Genomic DNA, 12365 nt, shown 5'->3' with positions numbered 1-12365 from the left:
ACCTACCTAATTAATGTTGATGAAAAAATATGGAATAGAATATTAGCAAAAATGGTATAGCAACATATCAGAAAAATTATAAATCCTGATGAAATTAGATTTATTCCATGAATACACAGTCTGTTCCAGACCAAGAAAAAAAAAAACATGGTAAAACATAAATAGTGAAAAATAAAAATGATGTGATTCTATCCACAAATATTAAAAATATATATATTGACAGAACATAGCTCATCTTTTTGTTAAAAAAAAACTGTAAAAAAGCATAACAACTTGAATATAGACAAACATGAACAAGAATCTCACTGAATGGGAAATCCTAAATAGGTTGTGATTTATGTTGGAAGGGGTACTTTCATTGTTGTGATCAATTTGTTAAGCCACTATGGTGCCAAGCACTTTTCTAGGTGCTGAGGGTCTAAAAGACAAAGAACAAAATATTCCTTTCTTGAAAGGAGCTACACTTTAATTGTTGAGACAATAAAACATATGCAAAGTAAATATCAAGTTAATAAATATAAATATAAATATTTACAAAATAGTTAAATATGAGATAGTTTGGGAGGGATGGGACTAATAGGTAGAAGAGGAGAATCAGAAAAAGCTTCATGTAGAAGATAATGCTTGAACTAGGTCTTATAGAGAAAGGATTCTATGAGGCCAGCTAAGTAGGGAATATATTTTAGGCATGTGGAATAGTCAGATGAGGATAGAAGATGAAATAACATATTTTGATGAACAAAGAGAAGGCCATTTAGACTAGAGTATGATGGGGGAGTAATGTTCCCTGAGGCTAGAAAGACAGGTGGAGGACAGGGCATGTTGAGCTAAAATCCAAACAGAGGAATTTATATTTTATCCTAGAGACAATGGGAAGCCACTGGAGTTCATTATAGAGAATACCAGTTATTGAAATATCTATTTGTAAACGTTACATGTAAAGTTATTCATATTTTCAAGTGCTTGGTATGTGCAATTGAAGGAAGTATATTTGGATTAATGAAGAGGAAAAAGATGGGAGTTCCACATAAAAAATTTAGTTTTCAAAACCTCAGGCAGTAGAAGTGTACATAACATATTTGTGAAAAATAAGGAGGTGGATTCTATTAGAAATATGACTCCTTATATATAGAGCAAAATTTGTTTATATAAAATGGGGGAAAGTATACTGAAACCAAACAAAGCATTGATTGTATAGGGCAATTAACTGCAAAGATTTTGTAGCAGAACATGTTATATGAGAACATAATAGCTTTGTTATATACAGGTTTTGTTTTTATATAGTAGTTGATGATGTAAGTTTGTGGACAGTATCATATAAGACAATTATCAGGGTTCTCCTCTAATCTCTCATCATAGCATGGAGTTGACTCTGTGTTTTCTTAGACAGTGTCAAAGAAACACAAGCTGTGTTTCTATTGAGGTAGAATGGTTTTAAGAATTGATGTACTCATAAGTTGTTTGAAGTACCGTTTAGGAATAAAACTTAAGGTATCAGTCACTGCTCCTAGAAGATGAATTGTTTTGTCCATTTCAAGTCCCAGAGACTGTCTACTATGTTATACTCATTGTTATAGTAGTCTTATCACTGTTATGTCCAGTTTGGTGAATATATGGACATAGTTCCAAATTGCTTTCTGGAATGTCTGTACTAATTCACAGATCCACCAACAATGTCTTTCTATGGTTCCTTTATTTTTTTTTAAATCATGGTTCTTTTTTTTTGTAATATTTGTCAATCTGATAAGTGTGAATAGGAACCTCCTAGTTGTTTTAACATGTTTTTCTAATTATTAGTCATTTGGATTTTTATTATGTTGTCTGGTTTAATCACAAGCAATTAATATCTCCTATTTATTCATATCTGTCTTTGTTTCTATAAATGTTTTGTTGTTGCATATATAGTTAGTTCCCTTGGTAGTTAAATTCTGAAATATCTTACTTTGAGTGGAATTTCTCTTTACATATCTTCTTTCTGGCTTTTGTTGGTAATGTAAAGAAAGACTGATAGTTTATATAGGTTTATTTCACATCTGACTACCTTGCTGAAATTGTTTCAATTAATTTTTGGTTAAATCTTTAAGATTCTTTAAAAGTAAAACATCAAATTATTTAGAGGAAGCAATATGTTTGTGTCCTCCTTGTGCTTATTCACTGAGTTCCTTTTTCTTGTTTTATTACTAAGGTTAACCTTTTCTAATACTAGATAAAAAATGTGTAGTGATAATAGATATGTTTTATTTACTTCTGATCTTACAAGAAAGAATCCAGATTTCTCTCCATGATTCTAGTGTTGACTATTTTATGCCATCTTAAGTAAAGATACATTTAATACTATCCTTTTTAGATTTTAAAGAGATACTGTATGGTTTAGTTTTTATTTTCCTAATTTTGATCTTAAATCTGTGTTCCTAGTATATATTCATTTTTGTTCTACTGTGTAACATTTTAATGTATTTCTTTGCTAGTTTTGTATTATTATTTAAAGTTAGAATTTATTTTTCAATCAGTAAAGATGTACTTTCTTTCTTTACCATTTCATGATGTCCCTCCCCCTCTTCTCAGCTAAGAAAGAATGAAAAAACCAAATTGTTACATATATATGTAACTGATCAAAACAAATTCCTATATTGACTGCATTTAAAAAAGCCTCTTGCTACTTCACAGCTCTGTCAGAAGATGGATAGCATGCTTTTCATCACTAGTTCCTTGGAATCAATGATTGACCACATAACTGATTAGAATTCCTAAGTCTTTCAAAATTGTTTTTAAAATATTGACATTTTGTAAGTTATTCTCCTGGTTCTAGTGACTTTATTCTGCATCAGTTCGCATACATCTTTCCAGATTTCTCTGAAGCTTCATTATTTCATATAATTTTTTTATATGTCTCTATCTCTGTCTTTGTATCTTGCTCAGCCATTTCCCAACAGATGGACATTCTCTCAGTTTCCAATTCTTTGCTAGCTGTAGTGGAACTGCTGTAAATATTTTTGTACATGCTTAAGTTAGAGTTTATTTTGAGTATGACTTATCACTTTTTTTTTTAACTTTCCCAACCTCTTATTCCTGATATCCTTTTCTCCTTTCTTAACTGTTTTCCTGCTGAGTGACATCTATATTTTTCTACTCAACTCTTGAGAGATAGAATGTGAGAGAGAGAGAGAGAGTGTGTGTGTGTGTGTGTGTGTGTGTGTGTGTGTGTGTGAATTCTTCACTCCTTTGGCCATTTGAGGGCGAGTATGGTTCATCTCCTTTGCTTCTCCCTTTCTTTTTTGTTTGTATAGACTTTTGAGATAGTCCTTCCTCCCCAATATATTTTTCTTCCTTTCCCTTTTTATTATTAAGATCAGTAAAATGCATTAAAACCATTTCTAGTATTTCTAATTAGAATCTCTTTATGATTCTCAATGATGTTAAGACCCTGAGGGGATAAATATATCATTTCTCTCTGTTGGAATGTAAGTAGCTTATTTTGTGTTTAGTTGTTTATGATTGTTCACTCAGATTACCTTTTTAACGTGACTCTCACATTTACTTTGCACAGTTTTTATATAGCTCTAGTTTTTTGATCATGAAATGCTTGGAAGTGCTCTGTTTCATTAAAGAAATCTTATTTTTCCATTTAGAATTACACTCATTTTTCCATAGTAAGTCATTTTTCATTACAAGCCTATAATATCCTTTGCATCTTGGAATATTGTATTCCAAATTTCTGTTTTGGTGATTTCTAAATCTCGTGTGATTTTCCCTATGACTTCTTGGTACTTGAAATTATTCTTTTTGGCTACTTGCAGTATTTTTTTTTTTTCCTTTAGCCTAGAAACTATGGGTTTTGGCTATAATATTTCTAGGAATTTTCATTTTTTTTTTTTTTTTAAAGGATTTGATTGTTGGGTTCTTCCAATTTGTATTTTGCTCTCTGGTTCTAAAAAATATGGGCAATTTTCTTTTGTGATTATCTTGCGTACATCAGTTTTACTGGTCAGTTATTTTTCTTATGATATACTTAACATATTCATCTATATTTTCAGATTTTTTTTTAAAATAATTTTTGCTGTCTCATGAAGTTATTAAGTTTCTGTTTGAACCATTCTGATTTTCAGGGACTTTGTTGTTTTGGGAAACTTTTGTACCTCTTGTGTCAAGCTGTCAGTTCCCTTTCCAATTTTTCTTCTATTCCTCTCATTTCATTTCTTTATTTAGTAAACTTACTTATTTAAAAAAAAAACAACAACAACCTTTTTCTGACTTAAAAAAACCCCAAATCTTGCTTCAGTATGCCTGAGTATTGTCCAAGTCAGATTTAAATTCATTTGGGAAACATTTTACAAACTATATAAAAATACAATAAAACATAAATAATATTACATCTTAAAAATAAGGCAAAATGCAGCCTGAAAATTTTTGATAATTGTTAGGTACTAAAAATTTTAAGGCAGGTACTGCTGTTCCTGAGGCATTTTATCTCTGGGAGCTTGAAAGACTCATTTCTGTTGGTTTTTTATTCTTCTTCACTTGATAATACTTTATACCTGGGGCAAAGCAGTGGTAATCATTGCAAAGTTACCCACTGATTTCTATTGTCACTGACTGTAGTCTGAGAAAATTTATATAAATGGCAGCAAGAAAAATTTATTAGATGTTAGGAAAGATTTTCTAACATTGAATGGATTACTTATCAAGAAAAGTTTTTAAGGACCCTAGTGTCTTTTATATTTGAGTACTCTAAGGGTATGAGTCATTATCTTCCTGATATTTCATAGAAATAGAGGAAAGAGTAAATGGCTTTAAATTATAAGTTCCTTTATAAAAAGGAATTTATTTCTTCTTCATACTATAAAATTCCATGGGTCCTAGAAAAATGCCATTTACATAGTATATATCTAATAAATATTGACACTAATATGATACAACATACCTTGAAATTGTTGCTTTATTCCATCAGAAAATTATGCAGTGCTTTGAAAATGTGTTTTTATTTCCTATATCTTTATTTTCGTTTTCTTCTCTAGGGTGTACACCTAGAAAATGTGGCAGAGGAATAACAGACATAGTAATCACCAGAGAGGAAGCCCAACAGCTTCGTCGGTAATTAAATAGTTTGTACATTTGAATGTATACTTTCTGGTCCTGGGATATGAAAGCTATGAGTTGAGTTTGAATGATTGGTCATATTTTATAGATAAAACTATTCCTGAAAAACACTGATACTAACTTTATGATCCCATCCCACCAGTTTCTAGAAATTTTTTTAAAGTTTTCATAAACTTCTTGGTTTTGTATTTTCTCTCAATCAAAGCAAACTTCACATTTCAGAAGGTGAAAGAACATGTCCTAGTTTAATATTGTTCTTTTAAAAGTACTTTATTTAGGCATAGCAGCTTTACACTGCCATTCTCCCTTCCATGAGGTGATTTAAAAAATATTTTAATATGTAAAATTTTAATTTTTTTCAACTGACAAAATCTTTTCCATTCCCTCCTCTCTTCCAAGAGAAGAGAAAGGAAGGAAGGAAGAAAGGAAGGGAGGGAGGAAGAAAAGAAAGAAGGAAGGAAGACAAAATCTTTGTAAAAGTTAGCAGTGAAGCAAAACAATATGCAGTGAAAAAGCCCACATTACATGTCTAATCCTTACCAAGTCCATCACTTCTTTGTCAGAGGGTGGATAGCTGAATCGTTGGCAGTCTATGACAAAAAATCAAGACTATTTGCTACCATGCTATTGTTGGAGACTCAAAGATGATATTACTTTCTGAGGGTTATAGACATAATATAGGAGATAACTTAATTTCCTCTTTCTTACATTGGATATAGAATCCAGGTCATAAGCCAAGCTCTTTGTTCTTTAGCTTCAAGCTGGCAACTGATAGCAGGGTATGCGTAATAATGATCTGGAAAAATTGAACCTGATGTCTCCTTGTTGATTTTTAAAAAGCATATTATTAAAATCATTTGGATTTCCATGAAATATTTTGTTAGTACAAGTAGTCCCTGAATCACATGTGTCCTTTATTTAAGGGCAACTATCTTTTCTAAAAGTACTGATTAGAATTTCTTCTTTAGTTAATTGCTGCCTGGTACGGCATCTCTCAGTCTTTGTAGGCCCCATTGCTCTATTTATCACTTCCTTAGAATTGGTCTGAAACAGCATTTTAAGTGCCAATATTTGTGGTGAGGAGATGAGGAGGGAGGGTTGAGTAAACCCCTAAATTTCTCCTTTCTAATTTACCTCCTGCTCTCCCCTCAACTTCATTTGCCTTAATACTTCTATTGTGGATTGTATCACTAACCCACATACCAGTCCCTCATTCTCTAAGCAAGGACTCTTTATCTAGAAGGCCATGAGGCTAAACTTGGGCAACTGAGCAGTACCCTCTGATGGTATAGAACATTATTGCTCACCTCCCATCTTCTTAATATTATGTCTCTCTATCTTCTATCTCAACCATGAAGGAGGAAAGCATGGATACCTCTAAACTGCATGACCTAGGCAGAACACATATCAAGGATCAACCACTGACTAGTACACTAGCTCTCTAATGTTCTTTAATAGACCCAGACCTGGCCCAGCTCTTTCTATAATATCCTTTTGAGACTGAACTACTGTTGCCCTAATGGCTTCTTCTATTTCTCTCCCTCTTCCTGTAACTGTCACCAGTACATTAAGAGAGAACTCTTGTCTTCTTGTCATATATTTTTTTTTGCCCTCATCTTCCTCAGCTTTAAAACTATCCATTTCCCAGTATAACCCTACTAACTTTTCTTGAGTAGATAGGATATATAATTTTTTTGGCCTTGAACTTTATTTTTTTTTTTCATATTCTTTTCTTTTATTTATTTAATATTTTTCTCAGTTACATTCAAAACAAAAAATATTTAGATTTGTTTTTAAAATGTTGAGTTCTAGGATCTCTCCTCCATCCCTATCCACAACTAAGAAACCACGTGTGAGATTAAGTAAAACATTTCCATAAAAGTCATGTTGTGAAAGAAAACATCCTGATGAAAATAAAAACCTTCAAGAAAGATTAAGTTAAAGAGAAAGAGAGAAGGAGAGAATGCTCCATTTTGTATTCAGACACAATCAGTTCCTTCTCTGGATATGGATAGCATTTTTCATCATAAGTCCTTCAGAGTAGTCATAGACGATTATCCTACTGAGAATTGCTAAGCCATTTACAGATGGTCAACCCAGAACATTACTATTACTTTGTATATAGTACATTTCGCTTTGCTTGAATTCATAGAGGATTTTGCAGGTTTTTTTCCCCTGAGCATTCTGCTCATCATTTCCCATAGAACAATAATATTCCATCATAAACATGCACCACAGCCCCTATTGATCTATTCCTCATTTGATGGACATCCCCTCAATTTCTAATTTTTTTGCCCTGAGAAGAGAGTTGCTATGAATATTTTTTGTACATATATGTCATTTTTCTTCTTCTTTTTTTTTTTTTTTGAATCTCTTTTAGTATTCATGCCTAGTAGTGGTATTGTTAGGTCAAAGGATATACATGAATTTATAGCCCTTTGGGCACAGATCATATAGGATCTATTTTTATAGTATTTTAATTTATATATTGTATTAATATGTGGGCTAAATAGCTTTGTGGGGGATATTCTGAGGACTTAACTTTTATGTTTGATATATATATTTTTTAATTTAATAGCCTTTTATTTACAGGTTATATGTATGGGTAACTTTACAGCATTAACAATTGCCAAACCTCTTGTTCCAGTTTTTCACCTCTTACCCCCCACCCTTTCCCCCAGATGGCAGGATGACCAGTAGATGTTAAATATATTAAAATATAAATTAGATACACAGTAAGTATACATGACCAAACCGTTATTTTGCTGTACAAAAAGAATCAGACTCTGAAATATTGTACAATTAGCTTGTGAAGGAAATCAAAAATGCAGGTGGGCATAAATATAGGGATGGGGAATTCAATGTAATGGTTTTTAGTCATCTCCCAGAGTTCTTTCTCTGGGCGTAGCTGGTTCAGTTCATTACTGCTCCATTGGAAATGATTTGGTTACAGGATAATTTCAGAAAGGCCTGGAGAGACTTACACGAACTGATGCTGAGTGAAATGAGCAGGACCAGGAGATCATTATATACTTCAACAACAATACTATATGATGACCAGTTCTGATGGACAAGGCCATCCTCAGCAACGAGATCAACCAAATCATTTCTAATGGAGCAGTAATGAACTGAACCAGCTACGCCCAGAAAAAGAACTCTGGGAGATGACTAAAAACCATTACATTGAATTCCCAATCCCTATATTTATGCCCACCTGCATTTTTGATTTCCTTCACAAGCTAATTGTACAATATTTCAGAGTCTGATTGTTTTTGTACAGCAAAATAACGTTTTGGTCATGTATACTTATTGTGTATCTAATTTATATTTTAATATATTTAACATCTACTGGTCATCCTGCCATCTAGGGGAGGGGGTGGGGAGGTAAGAGGTGAAAAATTGGAATAAGAGGTTTGGCAATTGTTAATGCTGTAAAGTTACCCATGTATATATCCTGTAAATAAAAGGCTATTAAATATAAAAAAAAAATAGCTAAACAAAAATCAGAAAGTGCCAAACAGAAATTAAGCAACGAGCCTAAAATAAATTGAATTAATGCTTCTTTTATTAAAAAAAAAAAAAAAAAAAGGAAATGATTTGGTTGATCTCATTGCTGAGGATGGTCAGGTCCATCAGAACTGGTCATCATATAGTATTGTTGTTGAAGTATATAATGATCTCCTGGTCCTGCTCATTTCACTCAGCATCATTTTGTGTAAGTCTCTCCAGGCCTTTCTGAAATCATCCTATTGGTCATTTCTTACAGAACAGTAATATTCCATAATATTCATATACCACAATTTATTCAGCCATTCTCCAACTGATGGGCATCCACTCAGTTTCCAGTTTCTAGCCACTACAAAAAGGGCTGCCACAAACATTCGTGCACATACAGGTCCCTTTCCCTTCTTTATGATCTCTTTGGGATATAAGCCCAGTAGTAGCACTGCTGGATCAAAGGGTATGCACAGTTTGATAATTTTTTGAGCATAGTTCCAAACTACTCTCCAGAATGGTTGGATTCATTCACAATTCCTCCAATAATGCATCAATGTCCCGGTTTTCCCGCATCCCCTCCAACAATCATCATTATTTTTTCCTGTCATCTTAGCCAATCTGACAGGTGTGTAGTGGTATCTTAGTTGTCTTAATTTGCATTTCTCTGATTAATAATGACTTGGAGCATCTTTTCATATGACTAGAAATAGTTTCAATTTCTTCATTTGAGAATTGTCTGTTCATATCCTTTGACCATTTTTCAATTGGAGAATGGCTTGATTTCTTATAAATTAGAGTCAATTCTCTATAATTTTGGAAATGAGGACTTTATCAGAATCTTTGTAAAAATATTTCCCTTCTAATCTTGTCTGCATTAGTTTTGTTTGTACAAAAACTTTTCAGTTTGGTATAGTCGAAATTTTCTATTTTGTGATCAGTAATGATCTCTAGTTCTTCTTTGGTCATAAAGTCCTTCCCCTTCCATAGGTCTGAAAGGTAAACTATCCTGTGTTCCTCTAATTTATTAATAATTTCATTCTTTATGCCTAAGTCATGAACCCATTTTGACCTTATCTTGGTGTACGGTGTTAAGTGTGGATCAATGCTTCGTTTCTGCCATATTAGTTTCCAATTTTCCCAGCAATTTTTATCAATTATGTTTGATATTTCATAATCAGGTTCCACTCTAAACTTTCCAGATACATCACATATTACCCCCTTCCTATAATCTACAATGCAGACTGACTAGCCATCTTGCTGTTGTTCACACGTTATATCTTTTGCCCTCTGTGTCTTGAATACCCTACCTCCACACTGATACATCTTTGAATCCATGGATTCCTACAGAGCTCCACTCAACCCCTCCTATATAAGATCTTTCCTCATTTTTCACTTCCTCTCCTGATATGAAAATAACCCTGTATGTATTTTGTATATATTTTATTGTTAATTATGCATGTTGTCTTTCCTAATAGAATATAAGCTCTTTTAGCATGAAGACTACTTCATTTTTGTCCATGTATTTTTAGTGCGTAGATCTTACATAGATGGCCAGATCCAATGTGAGGCTGATACCTAAAGTTCAAGATTGTTTTGGAAAGATGTACTCTTGTAATATTTAGAAATTAATAAAATGAGGTTTTCTTAGTCAAAGAATGTAGAGACTACTCAGTGAAGGTACAGATTTAATTCAGGTATGATTCTTGATGTTGATCATTCTGTGGGTCTGTGACTAGAAGCCTCAGGAAAAATCCCTTTTCTCTTTATGAACTGAGTTTTTTATTTAGGCAACCAAGAACTTAAGTCAGTGACCTGAGCCTTAATGCCATGAGTCATCCAAGTCTGAAGGAAAATTTCAGTACCTTTTGAGGAAAAACTAGCCTAATCTGCTTATGGTAGAGCATTAGGAAAACCCAACCTTGTATAAATATTACCGAAGTCTGATAGATATTTCTCCTATCACAATGTTGTAGGCTCTTAATAAATGTATATCGATAGATATTTACAACATAATAATTAAAGTTAGTCCTTAGACAACAAAAACACCTTTTGTCTCTAGGCCCATACTGGACCCTTCCATCCCCAAAATTAGTAAATCTAGTACCTCCTTGTTTTATTTTGAGATAAACTGTCGTTGAATTAAGGTTTACACCCATACCACATTGAGGTACCAGATTTGGATTTAAATTGAAAAAGATAATACCAGTGTTTCTATGTATATGGCATTTGCCACTTTTCAAACTGCTTTCATATCTATTATTTCATTTAGTTCTTATTAATAATAATCATATGAAGTAATCAGTATTCTATAGATGAGTCTTTCAGAACATTATTTTTTCAAAGTAACATAGCTAGGAAATAGAATAATTGGGACTTGAACCCAAGTCTTCTCCTAGTTCCTTTCTCCTAATTTAATATATTCCTTCTCTAATTAAAGGTTTATACTAATTTAGCCTATGTCATTGTAAAATAAACAAAATCTATACCTTCAAGTTGTTCACTTTGATATTTTATTTTGTACATAATAGTGGGAAAAATCTTCAAATATTCTCTCATTTGAAATTTTTTCTCTACAGTATAGCTGAAAAGGGATTGTCACTAGGAGGATCTGAAGGAGGGGTGAGTTGTGTACTATTACTGTTTTGTTTTGCTTTTTTGAAATTTTGAAAAGAATTTTAAAATATTTTTTGGGAGGAAATGAAAAGTTTCCAGGAATGAGAGAAAATATTTTTTTCTTTCTTGGTTAACTCCATGTGGGGTTTGGAATGTAGAAATACTTATTTGTTAACTAGTCACTATTATTGGCCTAGTTACTATAAACTTGTATGTGTATTGCTTACCTTTCATTTCTTCTTTTAAGTGAGATCTGCATAGAAATAGGTTTTGTGTTTTCACTTAGTCTATGCCACTTATTTTCTATATATATCTTCAGTAGATAAATAGAGTAGTTGCTGAAAGAATGAAAGAATCATAAGTAAAAAAGATTTTGCATTCTAGTATAGAGAAGTATTGGGACAACTAGGTGGTGCACTGGATAGAGTTCTGGGCCTGGAAAAGGAAATGGCAAACTCTTCCAGTATCTTTGCCAAGAAAATCCCAAAGAAGGTTACAAAAAGTTGGACCTGACTGAAAAATGGTTAAAAACAATATAGAAGTACAAGTTGATAAAATAGGCTATAATTTATAAAGTTTTTTTATTTATTTTAATAGTAGTAAAGATCTAGGTAATTTTTCTTAAGCCAAAAGACAGCAATTTAGAGATTAGACACCTCTTTTTAGTTGATATTTTTAGATCATTCTGAAAGGTATTAATAATAGATAGCATGTAATAGATAGTAGGATAATTTGAACAATTGCTATAAAGATTAATGCAGGAAGACAGCTAGGTGGTACAGTGGATAGAGCAACAGCCCTGAAATCAGGAGGACTTGAGTTGAAATCTGGCTTCAGACACTTAACACTTCCTAACTATGTGACCCAAGGCAAGTGGCTTAACCCAATTGCTTCAGGGGTAAAAAAAAAAAAAAAAAAAAAAAAGACAAATGGAGCAAAATTTTCTACAACCTCCTGAACCAGATCTTCTTTATCTCTATTGTGTTTTGTCCCGTCCCTATTTTGGGTATAGTAGTAGAAAGAGCACTATATTTAGAGTCAGAGAATATGAGGTCATGATTCAATATTCTGAAGAACAATTTGGAATTATGACCAAAGGGTTATCAGACAGTGCATACCCTTTGATCCAGCAGTGTTTCTACTGGGCCTCTATCCTA

At 32.6% G+C, this 12365-nt stretch overlaps 1 protein-coding gene across 3 annotated transcripts in view; it reads left to right on the top strand.

Moving 5' to 3' along the window:
• Positions 1-12365, top strand: part of OGFOD3 (2-oxoglutarate and iron dependent oxygenase domain containing 3) — a 63436-nt gene that overhangs the window by 14709 nt on the left and 36362 nt on the right. For all 3 annotated transcript variants that reach the window (XM_031968465.1, XM_031968464.1, XM_031968466.1), the window contains exons 3-4: positions 5016-5091; positions 11172-11214. In XM_031968465.1, the coding sequence (XP_031824325.1) occupies positions 5016-5091; positions 11172-11214 (119 nt within the window). The remainder of the gene's footprint in view (positions 1-5015; positions 5092-11171; positions 11215-12365) is intronic.

This window comes from Sarcophilus harrisii, chromosome 4 (assembly GCF_902635505.1).
Source record: "Sarcophilus harrisii chromosome 4, mSarHar1.11, whole genome shotgun sequence".
NCBI lineage: Eukaryota > Metazoa > Chordata > Mammalia > Dasyuromorphia > Dasyuridae > Sarcophilus > Sarcophilus harrisii.
The sequence above is the reverse complement of the archived record's forward strand: the minus strand, read 5'-3'. Positions and strand labels throughout refer to the sequence as shown.